We start from the raw sequence: 26,957 nt of genomic DNA on the forward strand, positions 1-26,957 counted from the left end.
GCAAATCTAGGTTTGTCCCATAAAAGTAAGTTTAATTTATAAAATATGATGTGTAAAGAGAATATAAAATAAAATAAAAACTATGGACAGATACAATTAGAGCATTTTTCAGGTCTGCTAGTAAAAGTGATATCTTGCTTTCTCTGCCATTTGTGGTAAGTCGCTCTGAGCAAGAGTGAAGGAATAGATTGGTGGTGGAGATGAGATCATTTAAGGCAATCCATTTCCTAAATATCAGCTAGCAGATTATGAAAAGTATTTCAATTTTTAAAATATTTTTATTGATTCTTTTTAGTTATACCTAACAATAGAATCCATTTTGACATCTTGTATAAGCAAGGGATATATATCTCATTCTAATTTAGACACCACTACCTCTCCTTCCCCTTTGTTTTCCCCTCCCCCTCCTCCCTTCCCTCTATTGATCTTCCTGCCATTTGCCCATCGTTACTTTTTTAAAATTAATTTCTTGTGGATGTACACAATGGTGAGATTCACTGTGTGTATTTATATACGTACGTAGGAAAGTTAGGTCAGATTTATTCCACTGTCTTTCCTTTTCCTCTCCCCACTCCCTTCCCTTCATTTCCTTTTGTCTAATCTACTGAACTTCTACCACTACCCCCACACTTACTGTGAGTTAGCTTCTGCTCATCAGAGAAAATATTTGACCGTTAGTCTTTGGGGATTGGCTTATTTCACTCAGCGTGATAGTCACTGGATCTACCATTTACCAGAAAATGTCATAAAGTCGTTCTTCTCTATGGGCTGAGTAATACTCCATTGTGTATATGTACCACATTTTCTTTATCCATTCATCTGTTGAAGGGCACCTAGGTTGTTCTACAGCTTAGCTCTTGTGAACTGAGCTGCTATATATGGCTGTGTCCTCTAGTAAAGCAGTTCAATTTGACTGAAAGTTCCTTGCTGTGTCAGTGTGTTTTCTATGTAATGAGGGGAGGTTGGCAAAGTGCCCTAAAGAATGCTATCAATTCCCAGGACTTACCAGAGAAAGGACAGAGGAAGCATCAGCTACGAGGAATATGGAACTTGCCAAGAAAGGAAAAGCAAAACCCTCTAAGGAAGTGTCCTGGGGTCTGCCACAGTAATGAGCAGCCCCAATGCTTGTGATGAGGTAGTAAGGATAGCAAGACGGGCTCTCGGTCTTTCTTTTATTGCATACTGAAGTCCCAAAACCTTCAAAACCAAGAAGCAATTACTGGCACCTGCAGCAACTGCTACTTCATGCTCATGGTTGGTGTTCCCTGGAGGTCTCGTATGTGGGGGGCGGTTGGGGAAGTTGTAATGGACAGCACCAGAGTAGGGAACTAAGTCGTCTAACACATGTTATAGATACATAACTAGTGTCTGACGGCGGTGACTTTTTATGTTTAGCGTACAATAGGTTCTGCCAACTCCTGGATCCTTGAAGAACACTGTGCTTTCAAAGCTGCCGGCTTGACTTTAAAGACATTTGGATCATAGAATAGAATATGCATAGGCACCCTAAAACAGAAGGAAAAGAAATCAACCTGAGTAAGATGTACAAACAAAGGAAACTAATGTTTCTCAAGCACCCACTATGTGTCAATCACTAGGACATTATCTCATTTAGATTTTCATGACCTCTATTTACTGACACAAAAAGGAAGGCTCAAAGAGGTTGTAAGAATGATCTATGACCAAATCCAGATTTGTATATCTGTCAGATTCCAAAGCCTTTGCTCTTTTCACAGAAAGTAAATTCTAGAAAATTTTCAAGAAGTTGGTAATGTTAAAACAAGCCAGAAAGTCCTCTATAGTCCTCTATCAGTCTTGAAAAATATCTAATTCTTTTGTGTGTGTGTGTGTGTGTGTGTTCAAGTGTTCTACCTTGAGCATCTGTAAACAAATGTATTTTTTCTTACACAAATTAAAACTGTGCTGTTTTGCAACACATTTCAATTAACGATGTACATTGGATAAATATTTCATCTGCATACTTTCAGAGCTGTCTCCTAGATCTAAGTTTCAGTGCCTAGTCTATTAACCCTACTGATAGCTTTAGATTTATTGGAAGAAGACCACATATTTGTCACAATAAATGTAACTAGTGAGCAGGGCACAGTGGCACACACCTGTAATCCCAGCAGCTCAGGAGGCTGAGGCAGGAGGATCAAAAGTTCAAAGCCAGCCTCAGCAACTTAGTGAGGCCCTAAGTAATTCAGCAAGACCCCATCTCTAAATTAAAAATATAAAAAAGGGCTGGGATGTAGCTCAGAGGATAAGCATCCCTGGGTAAAATCCCTGGTACCAAAACAAACAAAAAAGTAACTAGTGAGATGTTATTGCATTTTTAAAAAAATTTTGGGCTGGGGTTGTAGCTCAGTGGTAGAGCACTTGCCTAGCATGTATGAGGCTTTGGGTTCAATCCTCAGCACCACATATAAATAAGTAAAAAATAAAAGGTATTGTGCCCATCTACAACTAAAAAAATTTTTTTTTAAATTTCTACAACTCTTTTCATTGACTAATAAAGTCAATCAACCTTCTCCCTGTCCCCCAAAACCCAACCTGTCCTGTTCCATTTTAGTCTTAAGTTGGCATACCTTGAACTTGGATTAGCTAGTTCCTGAATTCTAGGAGATATTTCAGAATGGGTGGCAGCATAAGACACTGGCCATCGGGCATCACGGGCAGGTAGGTAATCTTGATGGACAGGCTTGGACTTAGCTAGATCTATCGTTCGGGAGCTAGGTGTGGCGATCATGGCTGCCGGGGATACCTGCAGGGGAAACAAAGAGACACAAAAATATGTCCCAGCTTTCACCAGGCTTCCTGTCTCTACAGCTATCCTCTACTTGAGTTGCTCCCGTTTCTCTCCTGGGCTGCTGCAACAGACTCCTAACAGGTGTCCCTGCTTCCACCCTGGCCTGCGCAGTGCAGCCTCCCCATGACAGTTACTGGGGAACCGACAAGTAGGTAGCATGTCACATGACAAGTGATTTTCCCAAATCACTCCCACTTCATCATCGTGACAACCCCATAAGGAAGCACTTTCTAAAGCCCAATCGGACCATGGCTCTCCAGGCTTTAAACCCTTCCTGCGGCTGCCCATTTTGCTAACAATAGCTCCTTCCTATGTCTAAGATACCTGGTAGGATTGGGCTCCTGCCACTCCTCTGATCTTATCTGCCCCCCCCAATACCCCCCCCCCCAAACCCTATGACCCTGGCCACAGGAGGCCCCTCTGGTCCAGTCCTCCTGCTCGGGACCCTTGTACCTGCTCGTTTTGCTTGAAAACATCTTTCCTCCATCTCTGCTCGGCTACCTCTTCCTTGTTCAAGTGCCTGGACTCACACATCGAGTCCTCAAACAGGGCTTCCCAACCCGCCAAAATAAACCAGCCTCTCTGATGAAGCGCCTCCGTGGTTCTCATCTACGCTCTTGCAGAGCACTGTCCACACCTGCACTAGTTTGTGTAAGGCTTGGCCTATTGTCTACTTCTCCCCACTAGAATATACACCACTGGAGGGGCCTCACCCGTTTGGCAATACCTAGAACAGACTCTGGCTCGTAACTGGTGCTAATAAATATGTCATCTGACAGTCCCCTTTTGATCTTACTTTAAAAACCACATCTGCCTGATTGCCCTTTGTTATGTGACTTTATTGGTAAAATAAGGATGACACGTGGCTACTGTTCTCTCTGTTAAGTGCTCATTCAAAACACATAGGATGAACAATCAATACTTCTCAGCAACCCCGGAAGTGTTCTGTGTTGCATGAGTCCAGTTAGTTTTGGATTCTAACTATATGATTTTCCACAGCGGTATCCCCCCTTTTTAATTAAAGCCTTAAAAAAAAAAAAAAAAAAAAACTCAAACAATTCTAGCAATAAAGGAAAGATGCCTATAATTCCCATTTCTATAACAAAAACAGCATTAAGTCATTTTCCTGCAAATTCAAGACACTCTCCTGAGAGTTTTTGGTTCCCAGGATGGTTTTCCATATTAAATCCTGAGGTTCCCAGAGAGAGGGTGAAATTGCTCCCACTTCTTCAGCAACATGATATTTACTGAAAACCCAACTGAGACAGGACACCAAGTCAGCAGTATAATTAAAGAAGCAGAACGTCAAGGAGGAAGAGGGAGGGAAGCCGCTGAGTGTGCCAGGCTCCAGGCTGGGCACATGCCTTCCTGCTACCACATCCCAGCAGACCTCTAAGTGGGAAGTCCAACACCTGCCCTCTCCTGGCTCACCGAGCTCCACCCAGCTCCAAGCTCATCCCAGACTGAGGGCTTGGGCATGTGCTCTTTCCTGTGCTGGGACATCCTCCTCCCAGATCTTTACTCAACTGACCCCTTCTCACTCCCAGGGTCGGCCCAACTACTACATGCCACATGCCCGTCACTCACTTCCTATTTCATTTTCTCCATGACATTTATCACTCTCTGGCACTGTCTTTTTACTTATTCATTGCTTGTCCCCCCGCCTTAGCTGCATTTGTTCACTTGGAAGAGTACTTGGCACAAAATACACATGCAAACACTGGTGGAATGACCAAGGCTCAGGAAGTTTCTCTGAGCATGATAAAGCTAGCAGTGGTGAGGCGGGAATTGGAATCCAGCTCCTGTGACTCCAAAGCCCATGCCCTTTGCACCCAACTGCTCTGCATCCCTCTGTATCAGGTAGCTAGGTTTTCCTTCCTGACACAGACCACTGTTCCAAGATTCTTTCTTCCAGTGATTTTGGGCTATGTCCTGTAGAAGCAAACAAACCAACCTCAACAACCACAAAAAAACCACCTAAGGATCGACCAGAAAGAGAGCAGAAGGACGGCAAGGCAGTGATGGCTTACAGGACGGATGGGCATTTCACTTTTTTGTCTTTCATAGTATAGACCCTCTAACTTGATCTTTGGGTGGGCAAGGTCTAAGATTCTTGGAGTTGCGATAGCACTCAGGGCAGACGCTGAAATCTTAGTTTCAATCTAGAGGAGAAAAATAAAACAGTACCTGTAAGTATTAAATAATAAACAACATCTAGTTCAAGATTACAAAGTAGTGTCTGATCTCTGGACCAGGCTTCCCAGTAACCAGTAGAAATGATCAGACTCTTACAATAACCCCTGGTCACACCTGGAAAGATCAATTGCCATCTTTCTCAAACTACGTGGGTTCCAAACCAACTTTTCAGGAACTTAACTGTTAAACTACAGAGGTAGAGGAAACAACAGACAATGTTACACACTGACTCAAAATTAAATGGTAATATTGATTTGTAGACTGATAAACTCAGGGAATGTTCAACCCTATCACATGAGAATGCTTTACCAGGTAAGAGTCTGCTTTGTTCTTGATTATTTTTGCCCTTTGGAAACTGGGTCTTATATTATCACCATGCCAAAAAGAATTTAAGAGGTTCTCTTCTCATTGGAATAAATAAGAAAAGAAAAAAACTGAAGACAACAAGAAGAAAGCAAAACCGTAAACCTCCTTTGGACCCCCAAATCATTCTTTTTTTTTTTCAGGTACCCAGAATTGAACTCAGGGGCACTTGACCATTGAGCCACATCCCCAGCTCTATTTTGTATTTTTGTATTTAGAGACAAGGTCCCACCGAGTTGCTTAGGACCTAGCTTTTGCTGAGGCTGGTTTCGAACTCATGATTCTCCTGCGTCAGCCTCCTGAGCCGCTGGGATTACAGGTATGCAACACCATGCCTGGCCTCCTCATTTGTGATTATGAAAATGAGATCAAATTACATGGTCTTCTAATTAAATTACTTGTATTTAAGTAACTTCTTATACAAGACTTTGAAAGGGAATATAATCAACAACTGAAAATAAAATAAGTCTTTAACTATGGGTGGAAAAAATATGGTCGACTCAGTAGGATAATGAGTTCAAAGCCAGCCTCAGCAAAAGTGAGGTGCTAAGCAACTCAGTGAGATCCTGTCTCTAAATAAAATACAAAATAGGGCTGGGGATGTGACTCAGTGGTCGAGTACCCCTGAGTTCAATCCCCAGTACCTCCCCAAAAAACAGATAAATATGGTATACATAAAGTATTTCCCAAATTCTTTCTTATTTTATTTAAATGAGAATCATGATGATATTAACACTGACTGTTTTACATGTAATTAGTTTATTTCTTTCCTGGAGTATCATTTTTATTTCTATTTCACTAATTGAGTAACTAAGGCACTTGAGGTTCCATAGTTTATTTAGGTTTATGTAGTTAGTAAATGGCAAATATGGAATTCCAACCAAAGGTCCTGCATGTCTGTACAACACTGTGAAGGACTAATTAAGCACTTAAGCATTTTCTATGAATAAAGCTTTTGTCTCCTATCAGACTCTGGCATATTGAAGTATATGGCAACCATCGCCTTCAATTAAGCCTTCCAATCTAAAAGGAAATAAAACAATCATTCATTAATTCAATTCATTAAACAAATATTTCTTAATCAAGTATGTTATGTAAGACATAATAAATAATAAAATGCAGTTCTTTTCCTTAATGCAATTTTTAATTTATAAAGAACCATAGACCTATAGGCAAATAATTAAGATTATTTGGTACTCAAAAGAAAAGGTTAAAAAAAAAAATGAAGAGCTATCAGAGGAAAGGTGGGAGAAAACCAGGAAGGATGCTCTTTTTTTGGCGGATTGGGGTACCTTGCAGGAAAGAACCATTAACCTTCACTAGACAGGAAGCATGATCAAAGCTGGAGACTACCCTGTCGGCAATGGATGAGAAAGACATGCAGAACCACAGGAAGCAGGGGACAAAGCAAGCTATGGGCCCAAAGAAGAATGCCTTTTCCCATTCTAAAGTGGTGTTCGGGCTGGTGGGGGGGCTACTGGGGGTTTGGACCAGGGGAGTTATACCATTGAGCTATATCCTCAGCCCCTTTTTATTTTTATTTTGAGAGAGGGTCTTGCTAAGTTGCCCAGGCTGGCCTCCTGCTTTCTATCCTCCTGCCTCAGTCTCTCAAGTCACAGGGATGACAGTTGTGTGCCCCCACTACACCTGGCTCTTAAAATATTTTTTGAAGTTATAATAATTTAAAGAAAATAATACCTGCATAACAAGAGATCAGTGTAACCAGATAGAGAACCCAGAAATAGAAGCTAATACAGTGGCTTTCAACTTTTTTTTTCTTTTAATTTAGGGTCCATTCACACTCTTAAAAGTAATATCCTATGCTTGTATAATTTTGCCAAAATGAAATCCTACTGTCACGTATAACTAAGAAGAACCAATAAAATAAAATTCTTTAAAAAAGTAAATGAGAGCTTCCAAACATGAAGACAGTTTTTAAAAATTATTTCCATCTAAAACTAATAAGAAGGCATGGGTTTTGCTTGGTCGGAGAGCCCTTCTTGGCATGCAGGAGGCGCTAGGTTCAATTCCCAGCACTGAAAATAAATAAATAACAATAATAAGCACATTACATGATAATAAAAAATACTTCTATGACAAATAACTCTATTTTTTCAAAACAAAAAAATAGTGAGCGGGGTCATAGGTTTTGTACTTTTGCAAATATTTTTAATATCTGACTGAAGAAGATACTGTTTTTATTTTGTTTCTGTTTTTGTTTGTTTTTCAGTACTGGAGATTAAACCCAGGGCTTTGTGCTGGCTAACACTGAGTTGTACTCTACCACTGAGTTGCATCCCACCACTGAGCTGCATCCCCTGTACTTTTTTTGTGAGACAGGGTCTTGCTAAGTTGCCCGGGTTGGCCTCGAACTTGCTGGGACTACAGGCACATGACACCACACCCAGCCATTCAGCCATTTTAATAGCTAGATCTTTTATTATTTGATAAAATTTCTGGTTTGAAAAGCACTCAAAGCAACTATGTATGGAAGCCCCCACATTAAAAAGTAACAAGGACAAAATCATAGGATTCCCTCAAGAAATCCGGGAAAACATTTGGGGAAATTAAACCCTAATGTTTTTAAATTGTGATTTTAAGAAGAGGGGGAAAAAAAAAACAACTCTTTGGAAAACTGAGAGTAGAAGAGAACTTGTCCAACTTGATAAAGGAAATCTACAAACCCTGCAGCTAGCTTCACAGCTGCTTTACGGTAAATATTGAACACTTCTTCACTAAACTGAGGAACAAGGCAAGAATTCCCACACTCACCAGTCTGTGTCCCATGAATTACCCTTCTAGTCAATACAAAAGGCAAGAAAAATTATTAAAAGCCACACGAATTAGAAAAAAATTCATTCACAAATAACATAATTACATATATAGAAAATATAAAGGAACCTATGAAAAAACTAATAGATTTTGATAATTTAACAAGGCTACAAAGTCTATACTATCAGTAAACTGGAAAATTAAAAAAAAAATACCACTTACGATGGCATCAAAAACATAAAATACTACGGTGGATAGGGTGGCTTATAATTATGGTCCTAGCTACTTGGGCTGCTGAGATAGGAGGAAGACTTGGGTACACAAGTTGGAGCCCAGTCGGAGCAACATGGTGATACCCCAATCTCAAATAAAACAAACAAAAACCTCGTAGAATAGTAGGGAAAAAAATAACAAAAAATGTGCAAGAACTCTATATTGAGAACTACAAAACATCATTGAAAGAATTAAAGATGCCCTAAATAAATAGGGGAGATAAAAAATGTGGATTAGAATACTTACTATCATTAAGATGTAATTTTTTCTTAAATTATTTTACATAGTTAATGTAATTCTACTCAAAATTCTCACAAAGCTTTTATTTTTATCTATTTTATCTCTTTTTTTTTTTTTTTTTTTTTTTTTTTTTAGTACTAGGGATTGAACCATTAACCCAGGGGCATTTTACCACTGAGCTACATCCCCAGGCCTTTTTATTTTTTTTTATTTTGAGACAGGGTCTCACTAAGTTGCTGAGGGCCTTACTAAGCTGCTAAGGCTAGTCTCGAACTTGGGATCCTCCTGCCTCAGCCTGCTGAGTTGCTGAAATTATAGGCATGTGCCACTGTGCCCAGCTACAAAGCATTTTTGTAGGAACTAACAAGGCGATTCCAAAATTTATATGAAACTGCATAAGACCTAAAATAGCCAAAAATACATTGAAAAAGGAGAACAAAATGGAGGATTTAGAATATCTTATTTCAAGAGTTTTTTTTTTTTTTTTTAATTGTAAGCAAATGGGATACATGTTGTTTCTCTGTACATGGAGTAAAGGCATACCATTTGTGTAATCATAAATTTACATAGGGTAATGTTGTTTGATTCATTCTGTTATTTTTTCCCTTCCCCCCACCCCTCCCACCCCTCTTTTCCCTCTATACAGTCCTTCCTCCATTCTTGGCCCCCTCCCTAAACCTAACTCTAACCCTAACACTAACCCCTCCCACCCCTCATTATGTGCCATCATCCACTTATCAGGGAGATCATTCATCCTTTGGTTTTTTGAGATTGGCTTATCTCACTTAGCATGATAGTCTCCAATTTCATCTATTTGCCTGCAAATGCCATAATTTTATCATTCTTTATGGCTGAGTAATATTCCATTGTATATATATTCAAGAGTTATTTTAAAACTATAATAATCAAGAGAGAAAGGCATTGGTGTAAGGAAAAACAATAAACAATAAGGACAGAATTGGGAGTCCAGAAATAGACCCAAAGTAATTCAGTAAGAAAAAGAAATTCATCCTATTGTGATTGAAAAACTGAATATCCATATTGGGGCAGGGGGGGCTTCAACCTGTACCTCACACATGCAGAAAAAAATAATTCAAAGTGGATCATATATATAAAAACACAAAAGTAAAAATACTAAGGCATCTATAGGAAAACACAGAATACCTTCATGAGCATATAATAAACAAATATTTCTTAGCCAGGACACCAAAAGCATTAACCATAAAAGTAAAGATTGACAAATTAAATGTTATCAAATTTGAAACATTTTTTTCTCATCAAATGATACCTTTAATAAAATTAATAGGTTAGCCATAGAAAATATTTGCAAATTCATAGCCCTGAGGAAAAGACATATACTCAAAACTAAATAAAATTTGAAAACATCCATAAAGTGGAAGTATTACCACCTGATTTTTTAAGCCTAATAAAAACAAACAACTCTGTTCAAACACAAATTATTTGATGTGGAAAACCCTGAAGAATGTGATAAAAAAACAAACCAAACCAAACCAAGATACAACTACTACTCAATGACAGAAGAAGCTACAGATGCCAAGAAGCACAGGGCAATTGCTGAACGTCCATGCGTGGCCTGGAGAAGCAAGCAAAAATCATTATGAGACACCACTGTCTCGCTGAAATGTCCAAACTCCTAAAGAGGGACGATGACAAATGCAGGCCAATCTGAAGCCTCTGGACCACTTATACACAGCTGAACGAAAATAAGAGGGTGTGGCTCAGCTATAGAGTGCTTTCCTAGCAGGTGTGAGGCCTTAAGTTCAACCCCCAAGGTCCGGGGTGTGCGTTGGGTGGTGGGGGGGATGATACATTCACCTGGAAAATAATGGTGTATTATAAAGTTAAATCTACACCTACCCTGTGACTCGACAATTCTACTGTTATGTATTTATCCTAAAGAAATGAAAGCATGTGTTCACAAAAATATCTGTAATATGAATGTTCATAGCAACTTTATTCTTTTTTTTTAATTTATTTTTTTATTGTAAACAAATGGGGTACAACTTGTTTCTCTGTTCATGAAGTAGAGGCATACGATTTGTGTAATCATACATTTACATAGGGGAATGGTGTTTGATTCATTCTGTTATTTTTTTTCTACCCCCACCCCCACCCTTCCCACCCCTCTTGCAACTTTATTCTTGATAGCCCATTTGGAAATATCCCAAATGTCCATCAAAGGAATAAAAAAGAATTGATGTAGTTTTACAATGAAATAACCATTAATAAAAAAAGAACACAATGTTCTGATACACTCAATAGTATGCATGAACCTTAAAAACACTATGTTGACTGAGTAAAAAAAGCCAGATACTAAAGAGTATATATTGTATGATTTCATTTAGGGTTTTTGTTTGTTTGTTTGTTTGTTTGTTTTGAGGTCAGGGGAGACTGGGGATTAAACTTAGGGGCACTGGGGGACTGAGCCACATCCCCAGCCCTATTTTGCATTTCCTTTAGAAACAGGGTGTCACTGAGTCACTTAGTGCCTTGTTTTTGCAGAGTTTAGCTTTAAGCCTGAGATCCTCCTACCTCAGTCTCCTGAGCCATTGGGATTACAAGCATGAGCCACCACACCCGACTGCATGATTTCATATAAATCAAGTTCAAGAGCAGCCAAAACTAGTGAGTGTTGATAGGAATATGAACAGTAGTTGCCTCTAGGGCAAGGATTAGATTAGGAATTGACTGGAAATAATCAGAAGGAAACATTCTGGAAGAGCGGATATGTTGTGTATCTTGATTTGAGTAGTTATTGAATAGATATATACATTTGTTAAAAGCTTATTAAACTACACACTTAAGATCTATGTGTTTTATATAAATTAAAATTCAAGAATTTAAAATTATAAGCTGAGGAGAGTACCATATATAACAGATGAAGAATTAATATCCTTAATATGTAAAAAACCTTAATAAACCAATTAAAAAACTTACAGGCCAGTAGAAAAACAATTAAAACCATGAAGAGATAAATTTTTCAGAAAAAAAGTATGCATGGTAAATAAATGAGGGGATCTACTTGACTTTATTATTATCAAAGAAATTCAAAACTGTAAAAAAAGTAAAGACGTACTGCTTTACTACACAATTAACATTTTGCAAAATAAGTAGTATTTCATGTTGGCTGGAGTACAGTGGAAAGGCAGACAAAGAATGCAAGCAAAAATGCAAATCAAAGCCACTTTTAGGGACCATGTTTTGAAATTTTACATACATCACCTTCAAAACGTTCATGCACTTTCTTGACCCAGTGATTTTAGTTCTAGAATTTTTATTCTAGGAAAACAGAGACTGAGGAAGATGGGGAGAATGGGAAGTAGAATGACCTTATGAACTAGGACAGCAAGTAAGACAAAGCCAAGTGGGATAGCCAGAGTTCAAGTGCATTGTACTCAAAGGCATCTGCCAGATAGGAAATATGAGTCTGAAGAGTCAAAGTCTCTCAAAAGTTAAAAATCTAAAAATTCCCAACAGGTTGATGCATCTAGGTAGGAGCTGCAGACCTCAGAAAGCAGTCAGAGAATCACACATGTGGACTAAGTGAGCCGTGAGAGTGACTCATTTTTAAGTTTTGATTGGTTTTTGTTTTGTTTGTTTTGTAGTACTGGGATTGAACACATGGCGAGCACTCTACCACTGAGCTATAGCTGGTTTTTAAGTTGTGCAGGCTCCAAAAAATGTACTATAAGAAGGGACTCAACATGACCAGCCATTGAAGTAGGAAGACTTCCTCCAGTTCATCCATCCAAAGTCTCTGGTGGCAAGTGACCTCAGGCACCTGTGAAAGTACCTTGACTTCCCTTGTGAGCATGTATTATTGTTAAACTTGAGGAAGATTAATAATTAACTGTAAAAAAAAAAAAAAAAAAACCCTAAGGGAATCAAATCATGAAATTAACACTTTGTTAAGAATAAGTATGTGTGACAGATGATGAATTTGAACATGGATCATAGGGTAGATACAGTACTTTTGTATCAATACTAAATTTCCTGATTTTGATAAAGCTTTTATTCTGTGGTTAAATAATACAATGTCCTTGTTTTTAGAAACTTAGCACTGATATATTTAGGGAAAAGGGGATATCATATACCCTTATGAACTAGCTTGTCTCAAAAATTATTCAGGGGAAAAATTATTCACAACACACATGGAGGAGAGAGAATGATAAAGGAAAGGGAACAAAATGTGAATTTTTACAACTTTTCAATAAGTTTAATATTATTACAATAAAACTATATGTATATAAAATAAAAACCAGGTGGATGTTTAAGAGAGTGAAAAATTTATAACTGCCATTAGAAATGTATAACTGACTAATCAATTTAGAATTGTGACATTAAATTAAAATCTTAACTTTGTTTATTCTTAAAATATTAAAAAATAACTTGAGCTTTGCCATGTTTATAAACTTAATAGGATAAATTTTAAAGTATTGCTTTAGTATTTCAGAAGATTTTGTTTGCTAATGTAGATGAGTGAAGTACCTGAAAATCAATCAAATGTAATATATTTATAAGTGTAGTTTAAATTGTTTGAAGGATTTTATTAACTAGGTTTGGAAACATAACCAAACATTTTTTTGGGATCTTAAAATTAATTATTGAAACTGCTTGAATTATAAATATAATAAAATATATAAGCAAAACCTGAAAGTCTAAGAAAATTTGATTTTTAAATTTGAAATTTAAAACATAAGACTATTCACTAGGAATATGCTCAAGGATACCAAAAGACTCACATCATTGGGTGTGGCAGGGGCTTTTTTTTTAGTGCCTATAAATTCTTTGACACTTCTCTCATTGGGAAGTAGGGTTTGCATTCCCACCCCCTGAAACCAGCCAGACCACACATACCTGCATCAATCAACAGAGTATAATTGTGGTGACACATGACTTCCAAAGGCAAGTCATCAAAAACCAGATAGCTGCCTCCTATTCTCTTGGAATGCTCACCTTCAGGGCACTCCAATTTAGCATATTTCTCAGAACATGGCTGCCAAGTCCAGAGAGGTCTTTGCCACGTGGAGAGGGCTTGGGAAGGTGCTCTGTACACATTATCAACTGAGTCTAGACTCAAGTCATTACCAGCCTAGACAGCACTCATGCGTGTGGTTATAGACTGAATGTTCATGCCTCTCCAAAATTCTTATGTTGAAGGCCTGATCTCTACTGTGTTGAAATTAGCAGCTGGGGTCTTTGGAAGGTAATTAAGGTAAGATGAGGTCATGAGCAGGGAACCTACATAAAGGGATTAGTGTTCTTACAAGAAAAGAGACCAGAGTATTCTCTATCTTTTTACCTCTCCCCTGCCACACACACCCCAATTTTCAAAGGGGTCGTGTGAGCACACAACAATATGGCAGCCATCTACAAGCTAGGAAATAGGCCCTCACCAAGAACAGAATCTGCTGGTTGGGCTTCCCAACCACCATAACTGTGAGAAATAAATATCTTCTGTTCAAGTACCCAGACTATGGTATTAGGTTATAGAGCCTTAAATTGACGAAAACATGAAGGAACCTCCAGATGATACCAGCCCCTTACTTCTTCAGACACCTAAGTAATTTTCCAAGATTTCCAGTTGAGAAGCTGAGACAAACATTACTTATTTCCCTGTTAGAATCTCTCATTCATAAAATCCTTGAGCATAATAAAATTGATGCTTTTATGCCACTAAGTTTAGGGTGTTTGGTATGGTCAACAACCTGAAATGGTTGCTGCTTCATACCAAAGGAAAGATTATCTATATGGGTTCAAGATTATCTGAGATTTGTTTTCTGAGCTGATTAGATTTAGAGGCATTAATGAGCCCATTGTTAGTGGTCTAAAAAAATCCCCACAGGTAGCTCATGACATGCAGTAGCAAAACAGAAACAAAGGCTTTGGATGATCAGCAGTTGCTGTCAAAGAACACTGTCATGGAATAAAGAAGAACAATGAGGTTGGCTGGTTGTTTGTAAGTACACTGGAGAAATTGAGAAAAGATAAGATCAGCTCAGGCCTTTGAATTCCCACCTGAAAGTTCTGATAAGGGAGCAGAAAGTTGCTGTGTTTTCCCTAAAAAAAAAAAAATAAAAACCCTTATCTTCTATTGTCAGAGGGCAGAAAATTCTGAAAAGCAAAAATCTAATTCTGTGGGGAGATGAGTTCAAATGCAAATCCTGCACAGATCCTATGTTAAAGTTGGGTCAGTGATTGGGAGGGACTAGGAGCTTGAAAATTGAAATGGGGACATAGGAGTAGTTTCCAAGGAAGCTGGAGACTTTAAGCCCCTAAATGCTGTTGAACCTTCCTTACCTTTAGAATCAGCCCTTCCACCCCTGAGGAGGTTAGACTCCCATTGCCCAGATACCTTCCAGGGAGCCACATACCTATCTCTACCACCTCTCATTGCTTCTAGATCTATTACCAGGACCAAGTCCTAGATGCCATATCAGCCTTCCATAGACTTTGCCACTGGCTCCACAATTGTCTAATGCTTCATCTCTGTAATAAACCCCTTATCCACATCACTCATGGTTCTGCTTCTCTGATCCACTCCTGACCAATATATTAAGTATAGGAGGGTTAGAAACATTCACTTATTGAGAGGAGCAGTAAAAAGGAAGAAAAGAAAAATACACACCCAGACTTAAAAGAGTACTACGTTATAAAGTCAATCAAGAACTGGTTCTTTCACATAGGCCACTTACATTTTTTGGAGGAACATAATTAGGATCTACGCTTTTGGCAATTGACAGTCGTAAAATCCGGGGTGAAGGATCAGGCACTTGAAGAGAACTTCTTACTACATTATCACTGAGAGGCCTATATGCAAATGGAAATATAAAATGTCATATACAGGGCTGGGGATATAACTTAGTTGGTACAGTGCTTGTTTTGCATGTACAAGGTCCTGGGTTTAATCCTAGCACCACACACACACACAAAAAGTCATATATATTGAATATGGGGGACAATAATTGAATTTGTCATTGCTACAATCAACTTCCAATCAATTATGCATACTATTTCCATCTTAGGAAGATCTTTTCCTATAATCATTAGTGCTTTTTCAAACAGATTGGTGTTTATCAAAATTTATTTACTATAATCCACAATAAGTACATTTTATCTTGTGATATGTAATATGTGAGTGGGTTTGTGTATATAAAACAAAATCTGAATTTCTGTTATGATATTAAATAGAAATAGTGAAAACTCACAATCTTGTATTGTTCTAATCTTAGGGAGAAAGTATTTCACCATCAATTGTGTTTCCTGAGGTATTTTTGTAGATGCCCTTTATCAAGTTGAGTAAGTTCCCTTCTGTGCCTAGTTTATAGAGCATTTTTATTATGAAAGTGTGTAAAATGCTGTCAAACACTTCTGCTGGGTGTACTGAGATGATCATGCAGATTTTTTTTCTTCTACTAATTAGGTGTATTACATTGATTTTATTGGTTTTATCATTGTTAACCATCTCAGTCAGGAAGTACAATATTTTTATATATTATTGGATTTGATTTGCTAATATATTGATGTGAATTATTGCATGTACATTTGGATTTGGTTTGCTGGTGTTTTGGTGTGGATCTGTGTGTGTATATTCACAAGAAATATTGGTTTTTAAAATATAAAAAGCTCTTTTCTGCTTTTTGTATCAGGATGATACAAATCAAATAGAATGAGTGGGAAGTATCCTTCTTTTTGGAATTAGCAGAAGAATTTGAGGTTAATTCTTCTCAAACATGTAATAAAATTCACCAATGATTCACTTGCATGTAATGAAATTACTCTTCCTGAGCTGTTCTTTATAGGGAGGTTTTTTGAAACTATTAATTGGATTCCCTTTACTTATTATGGGTCTCTTGAGATTTCCTATTTTTTCTTGAAACATTTTTAATAGTTTGTCTTTCTAGGAATATGTCATTTCATCTAGACTAATTGTTGGCCTTAATTGTTCATAGTAATCCCTTATAATCTTTATTTCTATAAGGTCAGGAGTAATAACTCCTTATAAATGACCCCTTAGAAAGGTTTCCTATTTTTTCCCCTGATTTACTAACTTGGTTCTCTCTTTTTTGTGTTGATTAACCTAGCCAAGGGCTTGTCAATTTTGTCAGTTTCCAAAGAATCAACTTTGGAGGGTTTGTCATTTTCTGGTTTTCTAATCTCTGTTTCATTGATTTCCACCTTTATTATTTCCCTCCCTTTTTTTTGTTTTTTTTTTATTTATTTTTATTGTAAACAAATGGGATACATGTTGTTTCAGTTTGTACATGGAGTAACAGCATACCGTTTGCATATTCATATATTTAATAGAGTAATGATGTTGATTCATTCCATTATTTTTTTTCCTTCCCCCCCCACCCCTCCCACCTCTCTTTTCCCTCTATACAGTCCCTCCTTCCTCCATTCCTATCCCCCTCCCACCCCCCATTAAGTGTCATCATCCGCTTATCAGTGAGATCATTCCTCTTTCGGATTTTTGAGATTGGCTTGTCTCACTTAACATGATATTCTCCAATTTCATCCATTTCCCTTCAAATGCCATAATTTTATTATTCTTTATAGCTGAGTAATATTCCATTGTATATATATACCACAGTTTCTTTATCCATTCATCAATTGAAGGGCATCTAAGTTGGTTCCATAGTCTGGCTATTGTGAATTGAGCCGCTATGAACATTGATGTGGCTGTATCTCTGTAGTATGCTGATTTTAAGACCTTTGGGTATAGGCCAAGGAGTGGGATAGCTGGGTCAAATGGTAGGCCCATTCCAAGTTTTCTAAGGAATCTCCACACTGCTTTCCAGAGTGGCTGCACTAATTTGCAGTCCCACCAGCAATGTATGAGTGTACCTTTTTCCCCACATCCTCTCCAATACCTATTGTTGCTTGCATTCTTGATAATTGCCATTCTAATTGGGGTGAGATGGAATTTTAGTGTAGTTTTGATTTGCATTTCTCTTATTACTAGAGATGTTGAACATTTTTTCATATATCTGTTGATTGCTTGTACATCTTCTTCTGTGAAGTGTCTGTTCATTTCCTTAGCCCATTTGTTGATTGGGTTATTTGTATTCTTGGTGTAGAGTTTTTTGAGTTCTTTATATATTCTGGAAATTAGTGCTCTATCTGAAGTATGAGTGGTAAAGATATTCTCCCACTCTGTAGGCTCTCTCTTCACATTGCTGATAGTTTCCTTTGCTGAGAGAAAGCTATTTAGTTTGAATCTATCCCAGTTATTGATTCTTGCTTTTATTTCTTGTGCTATGGGAGTCCTGTTAAGGAAGTCTGATCCTAAGCCAACAAGGTGAAGATGTGGACCCTACTTTTCTTCTATAAGATGCAGGGTCTCTGGTCTGATTTCAAGGTCCTTGATCCATTGTGAGTTGAGTTTTGTGCAGGGTGAGAGATAGGGGTTTAGTTTCATTCTGTTGCATATGGATTTCCAGTTTTCCCAGCACCATTTGTTGAAGAGGCTATCTTTTCTCCATTGCATATTTTTGGCACCTTTGTCTAGTATGAGAAAATTGTATTTATTTGGGTTTGTGTCTGTGTCCTCTATTCTGTACCATTGATCTACCTGTCTATTTTGGTGCCAATACCATGCTGTTTTTGTTACTATTGCTTTGTAGTATAGTTGAAGTTCTGGTATTGCCATACCCCCTGTTTCATTCTTCCTGCTAAGGATTGCTTTAGCTATTCTGGGTTTCTTATTCTTCCAGATGAATTTCATGATTGCTTGCTCTATTTCTGTGAGGTACGTCATTGGGATTTTAATTGGAATTGCATTGAATCTGTATAGCTCTTTTGGTAGTATGGCCATTTTGACAATATTAATTCTGCCTATCCAAGAACATGGGAGATCTTTCCATCTTCTAAGGTCTTCCTTAATTTCTTTCTTCAGTGTTTTGTAGTTTTCATTGTAGAGATCTTTTACCTCTTTGGTTAGATTGATACCCAAGTATTTTATTTTATTTTTTTTTTTGAGGCTATTGCAAATGGAGTTGTTTTCCTCATTTCCCTTTCAGCTGTTTCATCGCTTGTGTATAAAAATGCTGTAGATTTATGCGTGTTGATTTTATAGCCTGCTAGTTTGCTGAATTCATTGATGAGGTCTAGAAGTTTTCTGGAGGAGGTTTTTGGATCCTCTAAGTATAGAATCATGTCATCCACAAATAGTGACAGCTTTAGTTCCTCTTTTCCTATTTGTATCCCTTTCTTTAGTCTGCCTAATTGCTCTGGCTAGAGTTTCGAGGACAATGTTGAATAGAAGTCGTGAAAGAGGACATCCCTGTCTTGTTCCTGTTTTTAAAGGGAATGGTTTCAGTTTTTCTCCATTAAGAATGATGTTGGCCATGGGCTTAGCATAAACAGCCATTACAATGTTCAGGTATGTTCCTACTATCCCTATTTTTTCTAGTGTTTTCAGCATGAAGGGGTGTTGTATATTGTCAAATGCTTTTTCTGCATCAATTGAAATAACTATATGATTCTTATCCTTAAGTGTATTGATATGATGGATTACGTTTATTGATTTACGAATGTTGAACCATCCTTGCCTTCCAGGAATGAACCCCACTTGATCGTGGTGCACAATTTTCTTAATATGTTTTTGGATACAGTTTGCCAATATTTTGTTAAGGATCTTTGCATCTATATTCATCAAGGATATTGGTCTAAAATTTTCTTTCCTTGATGTGTCTTTTCCTGGTTTGGGTATGAGGGTGATATTAGCTTCATAGAATGAGTTCGGTAGGGTACCCTCCTTTTCTATTTCCTGGAATACTTTGAGAAGTATTGGAATGAGTTCTTCTTTGAAGGTCTTGTAGAACTTGGCTGAGAATCCGTCTGGTCCTGGGCTTTTCTTGGATGGTAGATTTTTAATGGCTTCTTCTATTTCATTGCTTGATATTGATCTGTTTAAATCGTGTATGTCCTCCTGGTTCAGTTTGGGAGGAGCATATGTCTCTAGAAATTTGTCCATGTCTTTGGTACTTTATATTTTGTTGGAATACAGATTTTCAAAGTAGCTTCTCATTATGTTCTGTATCTCAGTGGTGTCTGTTGTGATATTTCCTTTTGCATCATGTATTTTAGTAATTTGAGTCTTCTCTCTCCTTCTCTTTGTCAGTGGGCTAAGGGTTTATCTATTTTGTTTACTTTCTCAAAGAACCAACTTTTTGTTATGTCAATTTTTTGAATAGTTTCTTTTGTTTCAATTTCATTGATTTCAGCTCTGATTTTAATTATTTCCTGTCTTCTACTACTTTTGCTGTTATTCTGTTCTTCTTTTTCTAGGCCTTTGAGCTGTAATGTTAGGTCATTTAATTGTTGACTTTTCATTCTTTTCTGGAATGCGCTCCATGCAATGAATTTTCCTCTTAGTACCGCTTTCATAGTGTCCCAGAGATTGTGATATGTTGTATCATCATTCTCATTGACCTCTAAGAATTTTTTAATCTCCTCCCTGATGTTTTTTGTTATCCATGTTTCATTCAATACCATATTATTTAGTCTCCAAGTGTTGGAGTAATTTCCTTTTTTTACTTTGTCATTGATTTCTACTCTCAGTCCATTATGATCAGATAGAACACAAGGCAGTATCTCTATTTTTTTGCATTTCCTAAGGGCTGCTTTGTGGCATAACACATGGTCTATTTTTGAGAAGGTTCTATGTGCTGCTGAGAAGAAAGTGTATCTGCTCGTTGATGGATGGAATATTCTGTATATGTCTATTAAGTCTAGGTTATTGATTGTGTTATTGAGTTCTATGGTTTCTTTGTTGGATTTTGTTTGGAAGATCTATCTAGTGGTGACAGCGGTGCATTAAAGTCACCCAGAATTATTGTGTTGTGGTCTATGTGATTCTTGAAATTGAGAAGGATTTGTTTGATATACAGGGATGCACCATTGTTTGGGGCATAAATATTTACTATCGTTATGTCTTCCTGATTTATGGTTCCCTTAAGCAGTATGAAATGTCCTTCTTTATCCCTTCTGACTAACTTTGGCTTGAAGTCCACTTTATCTGATATAAAGATGGAAACCCCCGCTTTTTTACTGAGTCCATGTGCGTGGTAGGTTTTTTCCCATCCTTTCACCTTTAGTCTATGGGTGTCTTTTTCTATGAGATGAGCCTTGCAGGCAGCATATTGTTGGATCTTTCTTTTTAATCCATTCTGCCAGTCTATGTCTTTTGATTGATGAGTTTAGGCCACTAATGTTCAGGGTTATTATTGAGAAATGATTTGTATTCCCAGTCATTTGGCTTGTTTTTGGTTTTTAAGTTGGCTTGGTTTCTCCTTTGAGTGATTTTTCTCTAGGGTAGTTCCTCCCTTTGCTGACCTCCGTTGTTGTTTTTCATTTCCTCCTCTTGGAATATTTTGTTGAGAACATTCTGTAGTGCAGGCTTTCTATTTGTAAATTCTTTTAACTTTTGTTTATCATGGAAGGATTTTATTTCATCTTCAAATCTGAAGGTTAGTTTTGCTGGGTATAGGATTCTTGGTTGGCAGCCATGTTCTTTCAGAGCTTGAAATATGTTGTTCCAGGCCCTTCTAGCTTTTAGAGTCTGGGTTGAGAAGTCTGCTGCTATCTGTATTGGTCTCCCCCTATATATAATCTGATGCTTTTCTTTCGCGGCCTTCAAAATCCTATCTTTATTTTGAATGTTAGGCATTTTCATTATAAAGTGCCTTGGTGTGGATCAGTTGTGATTCTGTGCATTTGGTGTTCTGTAAGCCTCTTGTATTTGATTTTCCATTTCATCCTTCAGGTTTGGGAAATTTTCTGATATTATTTCATTGAATAGGTTGTTCATTCCTTTGGTTTGTATCTCTGTGCCTTCCTCAATCCCAGTAGTTCTTAAATTTGGTCTTTTCATGATGTCCCATAATTCTTGGAGATTCTGTTCATGATTTCTTACCATCTTCTCTGTTTGGGCAACTTTATTTTCAAGATTAAATATTTTGTCTTCATTGTCTGAGGTTTTGTCTTCCAAGTGGTCTAGTCTGTTGGTGATGCTTTCCATTGAGTTTTTAATTTGGTTTATTGTCTCCTTCATTTCAAGGATTTCTGTTTGGTTTTTTTGAGAATCTCTATCTCTTTGTTGAAATGATCTTTTGCTTCCTGGTGCTCTTTCAGCTTATTGGTATTATCATTCATTGCCTGCATTTGCTCTCTTATCTCATCCTTTGCTTCACGAATCATCTTAATCATGTATAATCTGAAGTCCTTTTCTGACATTTCTTCTACCATACTGTCATTGGATTCTATTACTATTGAATCTAGATTTGTTTGGATCATTTTCTTCCCTTGTTTTTTCATGTTGTTCATGTATCTTCCCCTCTAGCGCTGCAGATCTGGGGTATTGCAGATTTCCCCCTATAGGCTTATAGTGGCCCTATAGGTTTACAAAACCCTTTCTTTAAGGGGAGATCAATATTAGCAGTGCCCAAATCAGACACTATGCAATCCTAGACCAAATAGCCCCTATGGGGACAATAACAAAATTGTTGTAATAAACAAAATGTGTTCAAATGTTATCTTCGGTAAAACAAACAGGTTTACAATAGTGTCTGCAGTTTCTAATGGAGGACAAAGAGGATGCAGAGGGATGAAGAATATGGCTGTTAATGGGATAATAAAAGAATATACAGAAGTTCTAGAAAATAGAAAGGGTGAGAGTGTAATCAAAAGAAATCGGGGCTGGGCACCGCGGGTCTGCGTTTCCTGCGCAGCCGCTGTCGCCGCCTCCTCCCGGGCGAGCTGGGTCACGTGCGGCCTTGGCCCCGGCGACGTGAAGCGGGGCCCCAGAAGAAAGGGAAACAAGCCTGACGAGGTGCTGCTGAAGGACGCCCTGAAGCTCTAGGGCGGTGCTGCGGGCACAGCAAGGGGACGGCGGCCTCAGCGGTGCTACATTAGAGGAAATCAACCAGCACTGGAACTGGCTGGGATGGAATCTCCTCCGTACTCTGTTTGTGTTTGATAATAAAGACAACATGGCCAGCTTTGTCAAGGGGAAGGTGAAGTGGCGAGCAGTCGGAAGGATGCAAGCCCTTGACAGGTGGATTGCCATTATGGGACACACCTTGCTCTGACTGATGAATGTCCATTTACCACCGTGTATGCAGCTGTAAACCACCTCTGGTCCTGCCAGGCGCAGGCAGCAGCACGTGAGCCAACACCAAACTCTGACCTCCATTCCAGAAGAGACAGCATGTGAATCTCAGGCTCACTTAGTATGGCCTGGATAGGACCTGAAGGAGCCCTTTCCTCAGTGTTGGATGGCAGTGGGACTGTGCCAAACCCTGCTTCCTATGGAAATATGGACTTCCATTCTCCAGCACTGCATGACAACATCTCATGTATCCCAATGTCTCCAGAAGCTGAGCCACTGATGTTTCCAGACAAGACCTATGAAGGGCTGCATTTCAAACAGACTGTGGGGCAAGCATCCCTTGCTCTTCCATACTGACCAGGGTACTTTGTCATGTGGGCCCAGTGAAGAATGCAGGCTGTCATGCTTCAAGGACCTGCATGGAAATGCAAACCCACACTGTGCATCCAGCAGAGCCCTGACTCTGCATGCATCCTTGTGATATAATGGAAGAAAGGGGGGGGGGGGGAACCAGGCTCTTTCTGCTGCTCCTGATTTTCCCTCTCCTCAGCAAAGCCAGAAGCTTTACCATGTAACGCTATGCTATTTGTCCTGAATTCTGGTGCACATAAGGTAGGACAGAAGGCCTGCAACAGAAAGAGGAAGGAAAAAAAAAAAAAAAAACAGCAATTTTGAAAACTGCATTAAGAAACCTAACCATCCATCCAGATAGTACTCTTTAATTTTTAGACCTTGTCTTATAAGCTGATTAAATTTTAAAAATTTGTTTTAAAAAAAAAAAAAAAAAGAAATCGGATGTTAGCATGTAAATAAGGGAGAAAGCGACTCTGAGGGAACAGAAGGAAAAGAAAGCAAGAAACGTAAAGAAATAAAAACTTAAAATTTTTTTAAAAAAGGAGAAAAAAGAAAATCTACTGTATAACAGTCATATACTAATGAAACCTCCCAATGTTCAGCAGCCTGATGTATGAGAGGTACCTGACAATGAGTTTCAAGCCTCCAGCAGGCATCTCAGGATGGGATTTGCCCCACCCGAAGATCGGAGCTACGGCTTCCAGGATTATCCAAGATGGCTGCTCTGGCTCCCAAATGTGTTGGCAAATGGGGAGCTGCAGCTCAGGGATGGACGTGGTCAGCTGGAGGTCCTGGAGACAGGATGCAATTGGTCTGGCAGTGGTTCTGGAGGTCGGGTGTGTTTGGTGTGGTTTGGGGATCCAGGAGGCCAGGTGCAATCAGTTGGTCTGGGTTCCTGGTGATAGGGCACAGTCAGTTGGTCTGGGGGTCCTGGCGGCAGGGAGCAGTCAGTTGATGTGAGGGCCCCAGAGGCAGGGAGTGATCGGTCGGGCTGAGGGATCTTGGAGACGGGACTCGGTCAGTCAGTCCGGCCAGGGGTCCTACAGGGCCTGGCTGTTGTCTCCTATTTCCTTCCTTCTTTGTGTTTTGAGTTAACTTGGGTTTTTTTGTAATTTCTTAAGGTGAAAAGGTGAGATTATGATTTGAGATCTTTTTTGTTATATCTCTTGTGAATATACACACAGAGATCCACATCAAAACACCAGCAAACCAAATTCAAATCTACATGCAGCAGTTCACGTCAAAATACTAACAAACCAGGCTGGGGATATAGCTCAGTTGGTAGAGTGCTTGCTTCACAAACACAAGGCCCTGGGTTCAATTCCCAGCACTGCAGGGGGGAAAAAAAAAAAGAATACACACAAAAAAATACTAACAAACCAAATCCAACAACATATAAAAAATGTTTTGCTTCCTGACCAAGTCTGCTTATCCTCCACCTGCTCCTTTGTGTTTTTCTAAAATATACTGTATGTCTACCAACATAGGACTATAATTATTGTTCTAAGCAGCTCTCTTTTAAATCATGGAGGAAAATAAGAAGTTACAAACAAAAAGTATATTATTTTGTCTTTTATATTTACCTACATAATTAATTTTATTGGCACCTCTTATTTCTTCATGTAAATTCAAGTTATTGTCTAGTGTCTGAAAAGATACTTCGGGGACTCTAATATTTCTTATGTAGCAAGTCTACTGGTAATTAATTCCCAATCAATTAAGTTTTCATTCATTTCTCCTTCGTTTTTGAAGGTAGTTCTGCTGGACAGAGCATCCTTGGCTGATAGTCTTTTTCATTCACTGCTTTAACTGCCACCCACTGCCTTCCAGCCACCATCATTTCTGATGAGAAATCATTCGTTAACCTTATTGTAGATCCTTTGTATGTGATGACTTGCTTCTCTCTGGCTGGTTTCAAGACTCTGGCTTTCTTTGCCTTTTGAGTTTGGTTATGATGTGGCAAGCTGTGGCTCTCAAGTTTTTCCTCTTTGGAGTTTGTTGAATTTCTTGGGTGGTAAAAGTTTTTCTTCAAATTTGGTGTGTCTGGGGCCATTATTTCTTCGTATATTCATTCTGGCCCTTTATTCCTCTCCTCTCTTTGTAAGAGTCCCCTTGTTTGTCTGTTGATCCTCATGATGGTGTCCCACAAGTCTCTGTTGAGAGCCATGATGAATTGTGTGCTTGTCTGAGCCATCTCTAAACAGAGGTGAGCCCCTCTGAGAACTCTCGGTGTCATCTCACCGATCTGAGACTGCTCCATTGCCTTGGCAACCTCCTGCTCAAAGAGAATTCTGTGCTACCATGGAATTTATCGGCTCAGACAGCCCTAGGTTCAAATGCAACTCCCTGGGGGTGGAAAGAGATACCAGTGCACCCAAATAGCCTTGAGGCACCGGCTGCCTGGGGGAGGAAGAATCACTGCACAAGTGATAAGTCTCGATCAGGCCAAGTTCCCCACAGCCTCTGGCTTCTTGTTTTTCTTGAAAAAGTTTTTCTCACAATAAATCCCCCTTGATGTGTTTCATGATAAATAAAGCATTTGCCTCTTCTCTTTGTTAGGATCAGACCCATCAGGTCTTTTCCACCTGTCGAGCCCTCGCTTTAACTATATTTCTAGTGTCTTTGTATTTATTTCTCAATTTTTTTATAAATTTATTTATTTATTTAACCTTTATTTTTATAGAATGCATTTGGATTTGCTGTACACAAATGGGGTACAACTTTTCACTTCTCTAGTTGTATCTCAATACTATTTTTTCAGTCTTTTATTTCCAGCCGACCCACATCTCCGTGTGGTTTACTTATTCCCTCCCCGTGCAAGTCTGGGTGAGAAGTCTCTGAGCCTCTATTCATTTTACTCCATTCTTCTCTGTTGCTCAGAACTGATCACCTCAAATGAACTCTCTTCAAATTTGCTGATTATTTCTTCTGCCTACTCAAGTCTGCTGGTGAGCATTCTAGCCAATCAGCCTCTCTAGTGCCCAGAGCCTACGATTGTGTAGCAGTACCTTTATTTTTGGATATCCCTGTATCTTCACTAAGTACTTACTTTGATTCCTTTCATACAATTCTAACAAACTTGAAGATATAGTAAGAGGCTGGCTAGAGAACACTCTTCCCCCACCCTGCCCCACTCCAATTTCCATTCCTGGAAAGCTATTCAGAAAGATTTTTCTATACTTAGCTGACATCTGCAGTAAATGCCTTCTTTTACTTCTTGTACTAGGATTGATTAAATTAATTTTCCTTCCTCCCCTTCTTCCTATTCTTCTTCTTTCAGATGCCAACCTTTTACACATTTGAACAGAGCTGTCACTGCTTCCTTGGTCTCTTCTCTAAGCTAAACATGTCATTTTTCTTAACTATTTTTCATGTAACAATTTCCAGAAACCTGAACGTTTCATTTACCTCCTTCTGAACAGTCTCAAATGGATTGCCACCTTCTTAAGGCATAGTGTTCACACTGGTTACATAGACCCAGTGTGTCCTAACCACCCAGTAGCAATGTTGCCTCCCCACATCTGTACACTGAACCTATTCACTAACACAACCTCATGTCAAAGTCACTTTTCCAACAACTATATCACAATCAGCTTGCCTGGGGAAGGCAGCACCTAAGCTGTCTTTTAAGGAGAAGGAGAAATTCAGCATTCAAAGCAAAAGCATCTGCCAAGTCACTGGGTTATCTGGGGGCAGAAATAACAGTTCAGTTTGGGAATCAGAGAAAAAGAAGGAAGAGGTGAGATATAAAAGAACATCAAGTTCTACAAATTGCAAAAGCCTGTGATGTTCATTTGCTGATTTCCCTTTTGTTTT

The 26,957-nt window shown here is 38.6% G+C and overlaps 1 protein-coding gene across 1 annotated transcript in view; it reads right to left on the bottom strand.

Moving 5' to 3' along the window:
• Positions 1-372: 372 nt before the first annotated feature.
• Positions 373-26,957, bottom strand: part of SPMAP2L (sperm microtubule associated protein 2 like) — a 62,969-nt gene continuing 36,384 nt past the window's right edge. Inside the window, exons 8-11 of the mRNA XM_079153978.1 lie at positions 15,370-15,484; positions 4,840-4,971; positions 2,589-2,764; positions 373-1,506 (exon numbers count right to left, since the gene is read on the bottom strand). Of these exons, the coding sequence (XP_079010104.1) occupies positions 1,392-1,506; positions 2,589-2,764; positions 4,840-4,971; positions 15,370-15,484 (538 nt within the window). The 3' untranslated portion in view covers positions 373-1,391. The remainder of the gene's footprint in view (positions 1,507-2,588; positions 2,765-4,839; positions 4,972-15,369; positions 15,485-26,957) is intronic.

Source organism: Sciurus vulgaris, assembly GCF_902686455.1.
Source record: "Sciurus vulgaris genome assembly, chromosome: 9".
Lineage (NCBI taxonomy): Eukaryota > Metazoa > Chordata > Mammalia > Rodentia > Sciuridae > Sciurus > Sciurus vulgaris.